A 19,943-nucleotide genomic window follows, 5' to 3' on the forward strand; every position below is an offset into this window, starting at 1 on the left:
TTTTAATAGGGAATGACATGTACCCTTATTGATTCAACAAATGACAGAGGAAGGTATATAATAGTGTCAGCTGATGGATGTATAAGTGATTGACAGCATGTTTATCTGACTGCATTACTGTTAGCCTGATTTATCGTGTTTGTATTTTATTAAATCCAGCTAGTGAAACAGCTCCATCTCTTCTGTCTGAACACTTTTCTCCAGTCCCGTGCACTGAGTGTTGAATTCCCTGAGATGATGTCAGAGGTGATTGCTGCTCAGCTACCCAAGATTCTGGCAGGGATGGTGAAACCTCTTCTCTTTCACAAAAAGTGAAATGTCTTTTATCATAGAGGTGATTTCTGGGTCACTTTTTGTTTATTTTGGTCAAGATTTTGCAATGTCAGGACTTCAGTATATTTGTCATACTTACCCTGCCTACTGCTTTATACTTGTAACATACACAAGCCATTTAAGCTTGATGTACATATTGTGAGTTCTTGATTCCTTAACTGCAAAAATCACAACAGTCATAAAAAATGTTTTGTAAACTTGGCTAGGTTGCTTTTTAGTTATGCATAAGAATGACAATGTTCAAAGAACAGTTATACATTTTTCTTACATACTACACGTGCTAAAATTTCTGATACGACGTGGTGTAAACTTTTAACTTTAGTACATTGTGTGCATGGGAACATGTGGGCATGTGTTTGGTACAAGATTTTTGAGGATTTAAAATAAACATTGCCCATGTTTTTTTCACAGGTATTTCACTTTTTATTAACTAATCTGCTTCACAGAAATATCTCTTCAAAGTCAGCTGTCCAGGATTAAGTAGATGTCACTGCAATACCTTCATGAGTAACTGAAGTGCTAGGCACAAAGTATACATTCATACTCTTGTTTGTGCTCATAATGCATTGAAACTCTTGAGTGCAGCATACTGTTTTCTGCACCATTCAGTGCAGCTTTCCTTCAAAAATCAGAAAGCTTAGGAAAATTTCAGTGTCTGTTACACCAGAAGTAATGTGTGTGCAAACCCACTAAGCTTTGGTTTGTATTATTTTCCTTAAAAGTTCTGCACTTATAAAAACTAAATCACTTAGCTATGGTCTTAAATTCATCAGCTTTAAAATTCTGTATTTCAGAAGCTTTAAATAGAGATGTTTTCACTGACTACAGCTCTTAATAATGTTTTGAATTCCAGTGCTGAATACTCAAACAGCCATTAACTTCAAATTATAGTGAGATTAAATGCAAGAAGAAATGGAAAATATGACGACAAACATTTTGATACACATCAGGCTCAGTTTAGTACAATCTCAGAACCGCATATTTTATTTTAAAGGCATGCCATTATAATTGGGGTAACTGTAAAAGAGGAATTAGACTAAATTAGCTTTATACATTTGAGAAGAATGTCATGTTTTACTATGAAAATGAATATTTGGCTGAAAAATTATAATGTGGTGTTTGTTCCTTTGATGTGGATATGAAGCAACTCGTGCATTTAAGGCAGAAAATTGTTGATATATTCAAACAACAAAGAAATGGATAAAGCTCCAGAAAAATTTGTGAGTCTATTAAAATATGACAAATTTTGCCAGTCACTGAAAATGATACTTAAATTTTCTAACAATGTAGGAAATGGTGAGTCTTACTAGGGTACTTGCTGGCCATACACTTTTGCTCTTCCCCGTTACATGTTGGATACCTCCGTGGTGTGACAGCATGCTGTTGGGGTATAGTTTGATCTATATAGACATATCCTTGTCAGGTGAACAAGGGCCCATGAGACCTAAGTTCAGTATCTCTGACTAAATCAGGGTGCCCTGGCTAAAAGTGTAAGAGGTGTTACTTGTTCATAAAAATTACATCCTGATTCTTGAAAAAAATGTAGACAACTAACTTTATCATTTCATAAAACCAATGAAGAAGAAGCCACATTATGACTGGGGATAAAGATGTTTCCGAGATTCCCAAAAAACAGTACTAAACCCACTAGAGCTGGTACAAAGATGTGGCCCTGGATAAAATGCTGTAAGCAGACTTTTGTGTTAGTTGACTAGGTTTGTCATTTCTAACTGCCCGGAGACAAGCAATTTGTTTCATATTCATTACAGTCTGACTTTTAACGTGATCCTTAAAGCAATTATATTTTAATAAATAACACAAAATTCTTCATTTCTACATATTGAAGTTTTCTTTTCTTTATTTTTCTTTGAATTTGCATTCAGTAATTGTGGAGCTTAGGAAAAAAGTCCATCTCAACCATTCCACTTTGTGTAACAACGATATTTTCATGCATTCTTTGGGAATTTTAAGCATTGCCAGATGATTTACCATTGAATAAACAGACTATGTTACTGTTTAGATTAAATTGTTAACAAAAACTTCCCACACTAAAAATTATTCCTCAACACCCTAATTCTGAAATTAGAAAACCAAGCAGGCAGTATGTTTGCCTTAGGAATGCCCCGGATCAGCCAACATCTGCCTTTTACCCACAATCCCTAAAATTTCTTCCAAGTGGCTGCCATGTCACTGTGTCCCATAAATATGGCAGTCTGAAATGCTGTATATTTGTCTCAAAGGCATAATCAAAAAGGAAGAAAAGATGTCTTGGGAATAGATATCAAAGGTTAAAAACAACTTGAAATTGTATTTCCTAAAGATCTCTAACTCACATTAAAAAATTCCCAGAACTTCATGGTCACGATAAATGCACTGCATCAGACAGAACAAGTTTGGCTGAATGTGGCTGCTATATCAATTTGAAAGTCCGGTGTTCATTATGTGATTGTCTGAAGCTTGAAAAATCTGTTTTAACTGGAGCGCTTCCAGCTTCGTGCCCGGTTTATAAAATTGCCTTTAGTCTCCATTTTGATACCATCATTTGCTCTGGATTACACAGATGCCATGAACACTGATGAAAACACAAGACTGCTTCCTTCCCTGTAGAAATCTCGTGTACTGTGACTTCTTAACACTGCAGCAATGTCCAGAGAGCCATCAGCAAACCAGATTTTTCTTGGAGTTTTTTAGAGAGTACGAGGCTTTTTAGTTGTCTGTGTTTCTCTGCATTAATATTTGTTTAAAGATCAAGGTATTTTTTTGACCTGAGCTTTACAAATAGGTCTAAATAAAATACCTTGTAGTGCTTCTCAGTATATTGAACAAGTTATAATAATGCTGGATCTTCTTATGTTGCATTTTGCACACTAGAAATAAGAGGCTTCAGCGACTGGACTTTTTTGTTTTCTGACATTTATGATGTGCCTGATTACATTTTGAAGGTATAAGACCTGTTGTACTAAATAGAAAGCTTGCCATCGTCTGCATATTGCAGACAAAAAATTTTGTCTGAACTATCATTAAAAGTTCTTAATCTTAGCTATATAATGCAAGCTATGCCTGAGGCTAAGCCTCTCCTGTTCTGTACAGTTTAGGGATTTTTGATCCAAGGCCTTCTGCCTTGTCTTCTGCCAGTACTTCAGTAAAGCAAACTGACAAACCCATGAAGTCAACCATTTCATTTGAGCTCTACTGTCGTTATTCAGCTTTGTAGAGGCATCACAATTTACAGTTTTAAAAGACTTTTGGAGGTTGATGTGCCTGGCTATGGCAGCCCAGCTGTGTTTGGAGAGCTGTGACAACGCAGTGCAGAGAAGAGGAGGCCTCCAGCCCAGGCAAGCTGTCCTGCGCTTTCACAAGAAGTTGCTTTGCAGTTGTACCTGCTGCGCTCAAAGAAATACAAAAGGTGAAACACTTGGCTCATGTTTTCAAAGATCTTAGTTGGATCGAGGGTTTTGGCCGGCGTTTAGGGAAGGGGGGGTGTTGGTTTGTTGATGAAGGGAGATGTAGTCTGAGAAACTTTCAATTGATTTCATGGCACTTTGGCATAGTCCAGTTATATGTGTGCATAATAAACTGAAGCTTAGATAATTTTGAACTCCAGCTGTTCCTTCGGCTGCAATGCAGTTATGTTTTCTTGTGTTACATCTATATAGAGAAGCTGAGAGTTCAGTTTGTATTTCCTGACTTGTCAATGCTTCATTAGTACCTCAGTTTGGTTGCTTTTTTTTTCTTTTACAGTACAGTAATATGTCACTCTCAATTATCTTTGTTGGGAAGGTCAGCTGCTTTTCTGTGTTCCTATCTAAAACCAAACACTTGTCTCAGTTGTCAGTGACATACCGGTACATGAACAGTAACATCTGTAGGGATCCTTCCTTCCTGTACTCTCCTACCTGCATAAACTTAAGGTTGGTTTATCCCCAGAGCAGGAGAGAATAGGCCCCCAAGTGCGCATTTCTTGCCTTACATGCCGTTTGTGGCACGCTGACCTTTCTTTCCGTCCAAGAAGTCAACTTGCAGCCCCAGAGCCAGCATCTGAAGCCCTCCCAACTTTCCATAGCTCGAAAGCCTGTGTGCACACTGCCAGGCTAGACTGTCAGCTTTGCTGGATTTATTGGTTTGTACCGCTTTGTGTCATGATGACCTGACTTGAACAGAGGGTTTGTTTGTAATTTAGTTCTCTTTTCCCCCTTGGAAGATGAAAAGGAAAAATAGTCATATTTTAGGTGGCTTTTGTTTTAAAATTTATGAGGGTTTGTTGGTGGGGTTTTTTCCAATCAGCACTCTTAATTTATTAGATTGATGTTATTTGCATACTGAATGGTACTGTAGCTTCTCAGATGCTTGGACAGAAACATGCAGTAAAAGGTGGCTGCATGGATAATAATAACAAGTTAAAATTTAGCTGGATGTTTAACTTCAAGAGAAAATAATCCTCAGAAAATAATCCTTCAGTGCTGTTGGAACTAATGCAGTGGTTGCGTAACTTCAAGTACATGAGCAGTGCTGTTCCCTTGATGTATTTTTTCACTCACATCTAGGCATTTTTTTCCTGGGTTGGGCCCCCGGTGCTCTGTACCAGGTATTTAAAGAATATAAAGGATATCAAGGAGTGGTGAGCTTTCATTTAATTCTAATTTATCATTTAAAATTGGCAACATTTCAGTTTCTTTTCAGCGTGTGGTATGCTCATTATAAAAATACCATCACAAGTCTTCTAGCCATAGATCATGTTTTCCTGACCATGAAAACTAAATTACCCTTTCGCCTCTACAGGTACAATAGTTCCACCAGTTCAGCATTCAGGCATATCAGTGAGGAAGTTCTCACAGTGTCATTTAAACAGTCTCACTCTATTGCGTTTTCCCACAGCTCAAATATCCACCCAGCCAGTTTAGTACTAAAATCTCTTTTTTCTGTGTTGAGGAAAAAGAAATATCTAATTGACAGGAATTCAGAACTCTGCATCAGTGAACTGCATGACTGTGTACTTGCAAATAAGGGGCTAGATTGGGTGAAAAGCATCTAGTGGGCTTAATAAATATCTTTGCCATCAAGTCAGAAATAACTGGGCAGACCAGTATGGAGACCTTTGTGTTATACAGGTGAGACTTCTGTGAACATCAGTGTAAGTTGCTGATATCATCTTCGATGTACAGATTTCCCATATGCCGATTTTTCATATACTAGATAAATACAGCGTAATGCTTTTACACTAAATATCCTGTGTTATTGGTTTATGTCCAGTCTGAGACTCTAAGCTGCAAAACCTCCAGTTGAGAACAATGTTCTCATTATAGCACAATCCAAAAAAACCTATTGTGGCAGGTCGATTGTGGCTATATGGAGCTTGAAAAAGGAAAGAACCAGACAGACGTACACGTGGCAATGTACATTCAGAAAGCTGTGTAAATGCTTTTACTTGTAGTACTTGAATAAGGCTCGCCCAGCAATGTGCAATCACTGTGCAGTTTTAAAAGTAAATTTTGTTTCAAAGGCATATATGATTATATTATATAGTGCCTGAATAAGGCTGATTTTACACTAAAAGTTAATAGCATCTCTAAGTCATTTCCAATAAAAGGAAGCTCCAAGAAGTCTTATATAATGTTTGACAACGAAAAATTTCACAAAGTCTATAAATTCCCCCAAATGGACACATCTATTTGAAAGGCAGTTGATTGCAACTGCTACCAAATATATCTAAACATAAAGTTAAAGCCATTACTACGAGTGTTTCATAAAGCACTTTCTCTGACAGCTGAGGAGCACCATAGCTGAAATACTTAAAAGGTCACACACATGCAGGCACAGATAGGTAAACGTACACAGACGCCACTATGTTAGCACCCCTATGTCCAACGCGAGCCATTGTGTAAGAGATTTCGTGTGTGTGAGAGAGGCAGCTTAGGATAGGTTTTTTGCATAAATGCATTTATAGAAATATCATAGTTCACTTTATGCATCTTCATAAATCAAAAGCAGTTTGAGTGGATGAGTTGTCACCCGTAGCTCACAGAAAGTTGGGATTGCAACTTAAATGTTCAGTGAAGGAACTGAAATGTCAGACTAGCAGGTGGCAGACTGTTAGAAGTAGGTTCCTTCCTTTTGTTAAAATATGTGGAGACGTTGTATCTGAAATGGGGTACTTCCCTTTCAGAATAGCAACAAAGATGTCTGTAGAGCAATTAATATGTTCCCCACTGTTTTCCAGATCCCAGCAACATTTGTAACAGTAAAATGTGGATTTTGCTGGTCTGGGTAAGCATATTATTCTATTATAGACAAAATACAACAGACTCAACAAAAATGGTAAACACAAGAAATGTGACAGCAGAATCTTAGAAAGTTTCACATGACTTGAAATATGCAAGGAGTCAGAGTGTGACAGACGTGTCCCCACAGTCAGATTGGTGTCTGTCATGCTGGCATTACGCACAATGGGTGAGAATATCTCCTTTTGGGACTGTTATCACATGTTGGCCAGCTGGGGATGGCAAGGCTTTTCACTCAAAGACGTTTTGTATCTGAAAGCTCGGCTTATGATACAGTCATGTTGTGCACCAGCCATTTCACTTCTTATGATAATTTTACACAAAAGCATCAGCATTGGGTTTGCTGTTACATACAGTTTACATCGATGGCTACAGCCAGCTTATATTTTACTGGGAGACAGAAATGGCTACGCTTTCTCAAGCTCTGTAATACAAGTCATGTCTATTTGCTCACAAAACAAGGTTATAAACATCTGACATTAAGACAAGAAAAATCCAAACCTCTGAAATTCTGAAAATATTACTTTGGGAAAATTTTCATTTAAAGTATCCTTAAAGCTTTCCCTGAAGACAGCCATTAATTTTAAGAAAAAACTACATAACAGAAAAAAGCACAACCTAAGGGTTAAAAACCAGGCTGGGGACTCTTGCAATGCACGATCTCTTGCAGTTTCTGAATTTCACACAATCTCTACATCTCAGTTCCCATGTTTGTAAAATGTTTATTCTCCCCTCCCTCCCCTGACTTCAATACACTTTCTTTCCCAAAGATTACTTGGAAGTGTAATTCATTAGTACTTTGTAGAGGCTTTGTAATACTCAATGGAAAATTCTGTAGAAAGCCAAATAATCCTTAAGTTTGAGACATATTTGGACTGATGATAGTATTTTTCTGTATTTAACATTCAAGATCACGATAAACATGATTCATGGTTTGTTGCTATTTTTATTTTTTTAAAACAGACTTGTATAAGATTTCTGTATTTTGTGAAGAGGAACTTGCATCTATATATTTGTACATCTGAAACAACAGCTTTCGAGTATTTTTGTAAAGGTGTTGCCTAGCTATGTGTGTGTCATGTCCAATAAATTAGAGATGTGCTTACTTTGTAGTAGTATGAGAAGTGTTTAAGTCTCCAGTTACCACTAGGTGAAGCTACAAACAGCACCGTGCTGTACAGGACATGCATCTGCAGTTGCCAGTACCAGGCTGGTGGAGCCACGTTGGCAGCTCCAGGTTAGAGACAACACCCAATGCTTATTTGTTGAATTTAAACCTATATTGTGGTGGTAGTTGTGGGGAATTACTTCCCATTTTGTTTTCAATTCAAACTCTCTACAAGGCTCAAAGAATGGGAGACAATAATGTTTATTTTTAACTTATGTGGAAGGTAATGATTTTAATAAAAAACTAGAAACTGTCAAAGTGCTAGTGTAGAAAACCCAGAAAAATAAATCACAATGTATTCCTGATCTCCCAGCATAAATACACACAGTAAGTGCTGATGTGGGAGCAGAGGCCGTGGCACTGTGCTGTGTTATATCTGAGCAGAGACACAACTAGCACAGCAACCTGCACATTGGGTAATGATTTCTTTATATGTATTTTATAGCCAGGTTTTGAGAGTGATACATCCCTAGATTTTACAGAGGCTCTGTGTGAGCTCACTGCTGTGTCCATACCAAGAGCTGGAGTTTTCCTCTGCCAAACGTGGGTGTGCCAGATCTGACTCCCAAGGCGTAAGATGCAGCACACTGCAGGATGCCACCCACCCTGCAGTCCCCGGGCTCGGGGGAGAAGGCTCTTCCCTGTTGCCAGTGCACAGCGGAGTCGTTGGCTAGGCCTGGTGCAGCCTTTGCTTGACTGCACCAACAGGGCACATCACCACTTTGAGGAACTGACTCCATCATTCAGGTGATCCATTCCTCATCCTTAACATGTCCCACTTCCCACCCCACTGCCTTCTGACCTGCTGTGCAATGGGCAAGAAGCTGGACTTGCACCCCAGCCAAGGGGCACAGGCGCCCCACAGGATGGCTGGGCAGCACGATGTGTTCTTCAGTGGCAGAGACCACCTCTCTCCCCTCTTGTTTTAAGGGAACACTGGTAATTCAGGTCTGGTCCAGTGGTCTGGATGTCACCCCCTTGCTAAGGATGCACTTCAGCGTTAATTTGCTCTCAGAGAAGCATTAACCATGCCAACAACGATACTTTTTCATGTTACTTCTACATAACGCAGTACATCTTGAAAGTGATGTTTCGTTTTGATTTCTGAATGTCCTTGGTCTTGCAAATTGATCTCTTAGACATTATCAGTACTCCGTGTGCACATTAGGAACAGTTTGACAAGGCTGAGATTGACTATAGGGAAGATTTTTTCCAAATTAGTATTAAAACATTCCATGTAGTATTAAAAAATAGTGGAAAGCATGTGGTCAATAAAAAATACATGGACTTCTCTAAATTAGAAGTTCTATTAGCAGCTAGCACACGGAAGAAAATAATCTTAAGGAGCTCTTGAGACACTGAAGAACTACAAGGTGTCAAAGTTTAAGACTGTGCTCCTACTTAAATACGCATTCAGTTGAGCACGCCTGCACTGGTACCTTTATTTAGTCCACAGTTCATTATTTATGCAATGATCTTCCTCTGGATGGAGTGGAATGACTTCCGATGTGTACGCTACATCCAAATTCAGCCTTAATGCATAACTCTTGCTGAAAAATGGTTTGGGTGTTTTGTTTTGTTTTTTAACAGATGTGTTAATGGAAGGGTGTAAAGAGTAAAATGAGTTTACTCATTATTTGAAACGAATTTTTGCTTCAACCTTTAGCTAATAGCAGCCTGCCTAAATGAGATGTTTTTTCATTGTAACATCTCAGGCTCTGTAATGATACAGATGCTACAGAGACCCACGCGTCTCTGCACAGCACATGTGAACTTCCATTTAAACAGACTAATGAGTTCATGCAATAATTGTTGGCTGCTCACAGGGAAGCCAGCCCTGCTAGTTGGCGATTATTTAAGTGAAACAAATAAGCGGTGTCAAAGATCCTGCCATGCAGTAATTCAGCTGAAACCATCATTTTTGTATGTGTCAATAATGAAGATGCTGTGACACTGGAGAAGGCACCAATCTGAGCCAAGGCTGAGGTGATGCTATGAGGAGATCCACTTTCCTAAATCATCCTCTGTGCTGCAATGGGTTTTGTGTTACCACTGTTTTACTCAAATGTGACGTATCCTACAGGGGAAGGCTGACCTGAATGAGTGCCTTGGAAATTGTGAAAAGTGGAGCTTGTTTTTTCCTGTTGTGTTCAGGAGAGGAGCTGTTTGTGAAAGATGCAAAGAAATAACATCTGGGTAAAGAAAAACATTTTCTTGATTTTTCCTCTGGAAAAAACCTACCCAGCAAAGCGAATTGTGTTAGCTAAAAAGCCACAACAATATTCACCTGATAAGTGCTGATGCACTTAAAGATATCTGGACATTTGGCTTCCCAGTTCATTTAGTCAGGAAATGTTTCCAGGGATCATTTAAATAAAGATGAGAAAAAATTATTAAGGAAAGGCTTCAGCAGTGGGAGAACCTGAACCTCTTCATACAACTTGGTTCTTCATTGCTTTGAAGGTAAGAGTAATTGTGCTTGTTTGTTTTGTCTGAACTAAAAGGGGATAGGGAGGGCAGAGAGAAGGACCTGTGCCAAAACAAAATGGTGTCACAAATCACAGCTGGAACCTGGGTGAAACACTCGTATGGCATTCCCTGAAAATTCCTCAAGGAAGGGCCTTCTACTGAACCTGTAACAGGGGAGGCAGGACGATGTGCAGCATGACCTTTTTCTCACCCAAGGCAAGCACAAATTTGTCATGATCACAGAAGAGAAATGGTGCTTTTCAGGACTAAACATAAGCATCCCTCAACCAACAGCAACAGCAGAAAATAACAAACTTCAAATGACTATTTAAGCTGTGGTTTTATGTAAGGATATATTCGCATCACCACCACCCAGCAAAATTTCTTTGCACCTAAAGCTCTCTGATGTCTTCTGCTATCTACCCGCTTCCTTCAGATGTCCCTGGAGGGTGCCACCAGAGCCCCCAGATATGGGGTTTTTTTGGTGGATTTTCCCTGCTGATAGGCATCCTACTTGTTTTGTGGTAATTCAGGACTCGCAGTCGTCACTGCTTTCACAGCCTCTGTTTCCAGTGCTTTGTGCTCAGCTTCCTGGCTCAGGCACACTGAAGCCCCAATCTTTGTTACCTTCTCGTGAGGCCCTTGCAAACAGCATTTGTTTCATTCTAGGAATCAGTTGCATCCTGTATGCTGGCCAATTTATTTAGAGGAACACTATAGATTGATGAAGCTCAGGTTTCACACCTTTCTTCCACCCAGGTCTGTGAATGGCCCTCTGAAAGGTTTCTTAAGGGGCTTCCCGCTGTGCAGTGATCTCACCTGCTTATGGAGTATGCTGATGTTTCCCCAGCCGTGCTGTGAGCACACAGACATGTCTGGACTACAGAGCCCTCAGATGAGCTTGGTTGGAGCCCACAGCTCCAGCTCCGAGCCATGCTCTGCTGAACATGCTGCACGCCCTCCATCCACCCCACTGAGTCCACCAAGGGCTGAGCCCACCAGCCCTCCCAGCCTGCTGGTGGGATTGGAGCTTGTGGCTGTGGTAGCATGAAGCATGCCATTTCAAATCCCATTTTAAAAATACCCAAAATCCAGATAAGCTGCGTGTTTCCCTTTGGATGTGTTTTTTTGTAAGAAGACAAAAGCAATGACTACCAACAAAAATAAATGGCTAATGTTTTTCATTCAGGCGGGACTCTAATCCCTTCTAAGGGCACCCAAGAGACATTAACAGTAATTTTAAATGAAATACACCCGTGCTAAGTCTAACCAATCAGCTCCTCAATTATACTGGCAGAAGGATGTATTCCAATTACCAAAGTACTTTCAAGTGAATTAAGACTCCTTTCTGTACCGGCTGTGGAGGTCACTCAATGTTCCCATGAATCGCTGCATGTTTACACTAAAAAAGGACACCATGATCTTTGGCAAAGGTGCTTGCTCTAGGTTAGTTCAGCTTTTGAGCTTGTTGCCATAAATACAATAGAAAAGCAGCCAACCATTACAAAAGAAGCCAAGAATATCTTTCAATGCTTTCTGTCTGTATCAGCGATTAACACAAATTGCATAGGAAAGGCTTTAAAAATGTGAAACAGGATTTTAGAAGACAAAAGTGCGAATAACTTATTTACCATATTTAATAAGCATAGTGTGCATCTTAGAAAGACAGGTTGGTTTTGAAGGAATGAATCACGCCCAGTTAACGAGAGAAACGTTCCCAACTGGGACGTGAACTGACTTTGCAGCCTGCTCAGTCTACACCTAGGCTGTTTCTTTGGATCGCTGAAATTTCTGCTGTGTGTGAGCGCAGGGGGCTATGGCCGGCGTGGCTCCGCGGGGGGCACAGCCAGCACGGCGGCAGAGCCCCGCTTGCGTCCTGCTTTCCCTCGGCTGAGCGCTGCAGGGGCTCTGCGCGGTCGTGGCTCTCGTGAGCAGCCATTTTATACCACAACTCTTCTACAAGTCACTTGCTCAATCGTCCATGTTGTAGGCTTATCAAGAAATAAAGCCTGCAGGGCAGGTGATCCATTTTTCCAAACATGAGAATCATGTGCTGTAAGGTGCCTTAACACAACCAAATACTGAAATTTCACGTCACACTTTCTGGTAAGGAACACAGGTGTCTCATCCCTTGGGTTTTCAATTCGGTGATAACACAATACTGTGTTAGTTTAACAGGAATTTAAGTCCTTTTACATTTAAATGCTCACTGAAATGTAAAAATATAGTAAGCCAGACCACGTTTCCCAGAAATAGAGAAAAATCCTAGTTATTTTGTGACGCCAAGTAAAATGGCCCTATAGATGCTGGGAAAATGTGTGATGAGCTCTATTTTAGGGCATAGTCTAGACCCCAAACTGGTCACTTCTGCAGATTAGAGGATTTGAAAGCCAAGGAGCCTGTATCCCCATGGGAAAGGGCAGAAAGCTCTAGTAGAAAAAACAATCATTTCATTTCATTTTTTTAACATAAACCCAGCTATCATTTTTGGCAAACTATCAGAATGCACATGTTCTTAACATCCTCTAATGCCAACTCACTGTGCAGAGCTGGGCGGCGGCAGCTGCCTTCAATATGCACCTTCATGGTCCTCAACAGGAGCAGAGACGAATCGAGCCATAGGTTCTGGCCCAGACCCACCACGGTGCCGGCTGGCACAGGCAGGGGCAGGGGCTGACAGACCCAGGGCCAAGCCACCAGGCAGAAGCCATCAGGAGGGCAGGGGAGGCACCTCCCGGCCCCCACACTCACCTTCTCCCTGGCAGTGCCTGTGGTGCCGGGGAGCACCTCAGGGAAGGAGTGGTGACAGGGTCAGTCACAGGTGTTTCCTACCTCGTTACTGTTACACCCTACCTCAGGTGTAGTTCAGTGTGCTTTAAGTAAGGACACCAAGTTACAGATGAGCTCTAACCCCCTTTGTTGCTGCCCCTCTCCTCAGGTTTTTCCAGCAGAGCGTTGCCAGGCTGGCTGCGTCCCTCGGCCCCTGGCAAGGGGAGCCTTTCCTTCTCCCTGGCCCCACGCTGCAAGGCACAGGTTGTGTTTGATGGCCACAGGCTGCGGGTGACTTTGACTCCTGGAAGCAGACTCCGTATCTCTAAAATCTTCGGACGGGCAGAGCTATGAAGTATGGTTCACCTAGGAGTTCACCTAGCTGTTAGAAAGCGACGCAAGGGAAAGGCTTTGTCCCCCTGGTCTGCGCTGGTTTGCTTCTCCAGCTACCTCACCTTTACTTATGGCCATGGTATTTGTTTTGTTTTCAGTGATAGCCGATGTCCCCCTGAGCAGAGCTGCAGGTGCAGCACCCGTGTGAGGCTGACGTGCCCTGGGGGAGGCCGGCAGCCCCGCGGGGGAGGCCGAGGTGAGGCCGGCGGCAGCCCACGTGTGCCCTGGGCAGGCAGCCCGCAGCCAGGCCAGCGGGACTGGGACCCATCCCCCCTTGGTCCGATGCAGCAGTTTTTGGGGCTATCAAGCCCAACCGCACAGTAGAACAGGGAAAGAGTTTATCAGCTGGTTGGCTTGATCTTCCTGATTTAAGAAGTTATTTTTAGTTAATGTCACAATAAAGCCTGATTGTTGCAGGGGTATATAAGCCTCTTAGGATTTTGGAAAGACCCGTCAGGACTGAGACGAGGCAGGGCACCTCACAGCTCCCCTTGCCTCGGGCATGGCTGGTGATGGAAATAACTTCCTCTCAAGGGCTAGACAAGCTGCAGGTCCCTGAGGTGAAAACCCTTGGAGATATGCTGGGAAAGGGATGCGAGGGAACTTGCAGAAACCACTTGACTCATGTTACTTCCCTCACAGGCAGTGCTGTTGGAATCGGGTCACCAACCCCCCTCCCACTCGCTAATTTTCAGAGGCAAAGCCTTCATCAGTGATGTTTTGATATACCAGGGTTGTGCTTCTTGCTTTCATATGTGCCTCTCCTCAGAAGGCACATCTGTGGAGATTTCCACATGACCAGGGCAGCAGGTGATACATGGTTGTCTACTATTCATACGCATGCCCATTGCAATGTCCTCTATGTAAAGCATCCTCAACGGTGAAACATCATTCAAAAATGCAGGTGTGGATGGAAGTAGCACAAAGGTGTTATTACTTTGAAAAAAGAAAAGGCTGAACTGGAGCTCGAATTTAAAAATAATAAAGAAACCAGTTGGTGTAGAAAGGCTTTTTATTTTGAAAATATTTGTTTTTTCAAATTTTTGAAATACAGTGTAAAGTACAACATAGAATTATGTCTGCAAGTCAGCTTATGCATGTCATGCCAGTTATTTACATGTAGATATATACAGAGTGCAGATAATTATTGAAACCACACTACAAAATAAACAAAGAGTTCAATAAGATAATTTAGTAGGACTTTATTAAATATATATATAGTTATTGATTGTATATACTTTCCTATTAAAATACCATATAGTATCTAAAGTAACCCTTATAAACTCTAATACCTCCAAAATTGTCATAAATATGATTGAAAATTGAGACTATCCATGTGCCCTGTTAACTGCTTTGCCCTTTGTTATAACATAAACTCCTGTAGTGCTGAGATCATGGTGCTGTCTTTAGTGCCAGAACGTTAATGACAATTCCTGGTAAAACACTTGCAAAAAGCTCAGATGCAGAACAGCTTTCAGATGAGACATCCCAGTCTTCAAGCACCATTCTTTACACTTAAAATAACATGGATAATCCAATGGTTTATTAAATACTGCCACATACAGGACAAGAAGCACAATGCTATGATCTTCAGTGACTGAATTACAACATCGAATTAGTAGCTGTTTGGATATTAAGCACCTTATTAAAACAAAACAAAGTGAAATCCCAAAGCCCATGCAAAATCTTACCCCCAAAAAAGAGACCTCCTAATCTGTGCTGAAACAGCCTGATCAACAGTCTGACTTTAGCATGAGCAGTAACTGGAAGGGCTGTGGCAGCAGGAGCGGTCAGGGCTGCGTGACCACAAAAAGCAAGACTGAACATTGCCTGTAACTTGATCACCGGTAACTGAATGATTCATATAGGGCACTCTGCTGCAAGAAAGGATAATGCCAAGCCATATCATATATTACTCCATTAACAGAATATTGCATTTACTTTCTGGTGGCTTCTGCCAGCAAACCATCACTATAAATTCCCAAAGGTCTGTCATTGACTTCACTAGAGCTTTGAGAGTTTCCATCAGTGAAGAAGATCCACCCCAGTGTGGAGGATGTGCTCCCCTACTGGGATTTCTCCCCTTGCTGCTCCATCCAAAATTGCACAAACCGCTGCCTTAGGAAAAGAAATATGAAGAGCAATATGTTTTTTAGTTTCATTATTTATTCTGATGTTATCTTAAGTAGATAATAGACCAGTGGAGAAATGTAACAAAAAGAAATCCAATTACTGCCATACAACGCTTTTTTTTGTTGTAATTATTGTTCTGGACTGCTGAATTTTGCAACATTTCCTCTCCTAACATGTCTTTCCTAAAGGCACATTATGATTCAATCCAATTGCAGACAAAGAATAGAGATCAGCACCAGAAAACATATAAAAGGAAAATAAGTTACTACTACTATCATTGAATAGCGCTAGTCAGCAAATACGTGCATCTTTTTTTCCCAGAAATAATTGAACAACTAACTTTAGAGATTAGTTAGGGACATAAGTGATAGCTATGGTTTAATTTAAGAGTTTTGTTACATATAACTCTAAATGCCAAAATATGGCAAGGACTTTTTAATACTGAACTCATAGGAATTACACCAAAATAATTTTTCACCTTTAACATTAATAAAAAGCGTGAATATAAAATATTAATATACTTTATGTATTTATCATACAATATATCAGTTCTTCACACTATTAATTTGATTCATGTTGTGCTGCAACATGTATCAAAAGGTTTAACAAAGAAAAAACACAGACAATTACATAAGTTTGGGTACAGACATTATTTCCACAAGACAAACAGCAATTGCAACACGTCATCTACCTTGAGTTCTACAGTGATATTTGGAAAAAAAATGCTGCATCCTTTTAAAGCGGATAATAATAATAATAATAATAATAATTTAAAAAATTGCGCAACCTTCGCTTGTAGAGTGAATCTGAGTTTCATAAAAAACAGTAAATCAATACTATGAACTAATTTAGTTCAGCTTGCCGAATTTTCTGGTAAGGCACTTTCAAGATATTATATCTTCATTTAAATGTTATATGGATTTCTGATCCTTTGCAATTATCAGAAGGGATTTCTGGTCAGGCCTGAGAGTACCATCATTAGATAAGCTTTGGTGCTGCCCTCCCCTCCATTTCAGTCTTTGAACACCTCGTTACTTAACTTTCCAGTTCATTTTACAGCTTCTTGTAGACATAAAACTCCCTCTTAGAAAGTCAGGGAAGAGCTGTGGGTGCAGGAAAGTATCTACAACCCAGAAGTGAGATTATACAAAAAGTGCATTATGTACCACAGAAGAAAGGAAAAGAAAACCCATAAAATATTTCAAAAAATGAAAAACCCTACTCGTTGAGAGTGAGTGGTTAACTCTAACTAAGAATGGGCATAACCTTTTTTCAGATGGAAATGCCATTTTAAAACTAAGCTACTTTAAAGTTATTTATGTGATCATCATGGCTAGTTCAGAAGAAGGGCCTGAAAAAATGCAAAGGCTCAGGGGAAAATACAGTTTAGTTTTGCAAGCAGCAGGATAAATGAGATCCAGTTTCTTATGAAGCTGTCTTCTGCAATTCAATTTTGTGTCTAATGTGAGACGAATGCATGGGAACAGTCAGATCACCCCTCCTCTGCCAGGATTCCTCCAGGTCTTTCCACAATCTTTCCCTCAGCACTTACAGGGTATACTTAATCTGTAACTGAACTTCATGTTTACAAAGTTTTTAACGGACTTGGTGTCTTTGAGTCCTCTAGCTTGCAGTCAGATCAGCTGGTTTCAAAACACAATACTGGAGAATATCCAGCTATATACACTGGCTGTGAGATTGCCTAAGGTTAGCTTTCCCCCCCCCTTTTTTTTAAACCAGGCTAAAGAAGTGCCAAGTAAGAGCAAGCATTTTCTATTTCATTGCTCCTCAAGAATTTCACAATTAAATTGTTCCTAAGAGGTATAAGAGGTCATCAAAGGATGTTCAACGCAGGTCAGTTTGCCACTGACCCTGGTGCAATAGATAGAAGTTGGGATTTTTCCTCGGACTGCTGCATTTCTCTGCCTGGGTGGGACATGTGCTGCGCCTCCAGCGTTTGCTCAAAGCTCTGTCTCCCTTTCTGCTCCTTTTTGCCTGCAGCAGCACTTCTCCTGGGAAGGTCACCAGAGGTAAGCCTTTTGAAAGCCTGCAGCTCTTGGATTGTGAAATACAGCAAAACCACAGCCAAAACCATGTTGATCTTCTCAGGGCAACAGCAGTTTCAGGCGTAGCTTACGCTAGGAAAACCTGGCTTGCCTTAAAACTAAGAAAGGCTCAGCCTGGTGAGAAAAGACCTTCTCTTCACTTCCTTTCACATCTGCTCTGGGCAAATTAGATAAGCACACACATGTCTGCTTTACTGCCCATGACAACATCTGCAACAAACCCTTCATCACAATGCACTGAACAGAGTCTGGACTTAAGGTGAAGTGAAACATGATTTGGGGCTTAATGAAACTGTTTAGAGTGAAGAACGAACCCAGATCACTCAGTCACTAATTCTAGGGGTCTGTCCTCAACTGGCTGCAGTCAGTCTTACACAGAGTCCCCCTCTGAAAAGCTAGACCATTTCTGGGAGGATGCTCTTCCAGCCTCTCTCCTTCCCTGATCATCACTCGAGACTAATGGGTGAGGAGAAGGATCCTGCAGGCTTTTGCTACCAGCCTGAATTCCAACACAGAATTGATCTGCAGAAGTCATGCACTCCATGCAAATAAAGAAGGTTCTGATGTGCTTGTTTATGTTGGCAATAAATCTTACTTTCTAATTTAAAAAAGAAAAAGGCTATGGAAAGAAAAAAACAAACAACTAAAAGATTACTGACATTTTTAGTCCTGACAGAAGTTCTTCCTTAAAATTTCTGGAAGTAGCGTACAACTTAGAAATCAACAGAAGATTTATATGTTGGTTTCTGCTACTGAAAAAAGAACTAAGCCTTGATACGTCTATGAAATTAAGCCTAATCAGGTCTATGAAACAGTGAATTCTTTCTGTAGCACTAATGCTGAAGAATTACTAATATGGAGCTTAAATATCTTCGTTTTCAATTGGGCATGGTAAGTAGCCAAGCAAGCAGAGTGTGTTTTCCCTCAAGGTGTGCAAGAAAGATGCTCAGATTGAGAAAACTGCTTATGTTTTTGAGGTTTCTTTTTCAGCTTGTAGGTTTTGGTGGTGGGTTGTTTTTTTTTTCAGTCCTACCAGGAACAATCAATGGATCTTTACAAAACCTTTGAAAAGTAAGGCTGGCTTTTTTATTCTATGGAAGGAGAGAAATCTTTATCAAATAGTTTAGCAGAAGTCAGGAGAAATAATACTAAATAGTTTTATTGCTACATGGAGCTTTCAGCATTCATAGCTTATACAATCAGCTACTTCACAGGCCATTTGTATTATTTGCAATGGAAAAAAGTTGTAAAAGGACTCGGTTACAATTTATCTCAGGTTTCAAAACATACTGCTGTTTTTCACTGGTCACTTCACATGACTACCAATCATTCCAGGTTCAGCATCTCCTTGTTTTCTACGCATGTTCTGAGGTACACTGCCAATATCTTCCAGATGACAGGTATAATAGAAATGAAAGTTATTAATATTATCTATACACAAAGAAGAAAGCAAATCTAAGAAGTATTTTAATGAAACATTCATTGAACATCACATTTTGAATGAGCACTTACTGCTCAGGCAGTGTATAAACTGATTTTATTATCAGTTGAAAAAATTCTATACCATATTGTAATCTCAATGACTAACAGAAGTTCTAACTTCTGACTTATGGAAAACTCATTTCTTATTTGAAATGATTAGGACTAATTTTAGAATCAAGTTTTCTAAGGGATAATTCAGATCACAATAGAAGCATTACTTACATTATAAAAAGAATACAATTTTCCATATTAAAAAACACAGAATGCAAGAAATTTCAGAGTGCACTGCCTCTAAATTTCACACTTCTGTGAGCAACATCCCAGGACCTGAAAGCCTGCAGCTAAAAAGCAACTTTTTTGATTTTATTGCTCTGGTGTTCCTTACCCATAGAAGAAGAACAGAACAACCTTTTGCAAACAATGGAAGTTATTTAAACAGTACCATCTTCAGTACAGAAACTATTAACTGTTTCATTACATTCTGTTCCATTGATAGGGAGATGTGTAACCTGCAGCTGCAGTATCTGAAGGAAATCTACCACTCAGCTAACGGGCTGATCCCATATCTGTGTCAGATAAAAATCGTAGTGCTTATTATTTGTTACCATGGATACCATGAAGATATTGCTGTCCACTAAAGATTACTAGAGGAAGACAACATAATTCTCAGGAACGAGTCCTGTTTTGCCTTCATAAGTTGCTTTTAACCAGCCTGGTTCCACTGATGGATACACTGCAAAAAAAACAGCCAGACAAAAAGAAAACATATTTACAATTAATTAACAGTGTTCAAGATCCTATACATGGTTAATTTCTTTATTTACATAGTATTTATTCAACAGCAATTGAAAG

General features: G+C 40.1%; 2 protein-coding genes across 2 annotated transcripts in view; one reads left to right on the forward strand and one right to left on the reverse strand.

Moving 5' to 3' along the window:
* The window catches only part of PGR (progesterone receptor), a 38,038-nt gene extending 35,867 nt beyond the window's left edge, over positions 1-2,171 (forward strand). The window contains exon 9 of the mRNA XM_055802388.1: positions 160-2,171. Within this exon, the coding sequence (XP_055658363.1) occupies positions 160-315 (156 nt within the window). The 3' untranslated portion in view covers positions 316-2,171. The remainder of the gene's footprint in view (positions 1-159) is intronic.
* A 12,233-nt stretch (positions 2,172-14,404) lies between these two features.
* Positions 14,405-19,943, reverse strand: part of ARHGAP42 (Rho GTPase activating protein 42) — a 162,143-nt gene continuing 156,604 nt past the window's right edge. The window contains exon 24 of the mRNA XM_005230550.4: positions 14,405-19,824. Coding sequence (XP_005230607.1) covers positions 19,736-19,824 — 89 coding nt within the window. The 3' untranslated portion in view covers positions 14,405-19,735. The remainder of the gene's footprint in view (positions 19,825-19,943) is intronic.

Source organism: Falco peregrinus, chromosome 4 (genome assembly GCF_023634155.1).
Source record: "Falco peregrinus isolate bFalPer1 chromosome 4, bFalPer1.pri, whole genome shotgun sequence".
NCBI classification, from domain to species: Eukaryota; Metazoa; Chordata; class Aves; order Falconiformes; family Falconidae; genus Falco; species Falco peregrinus.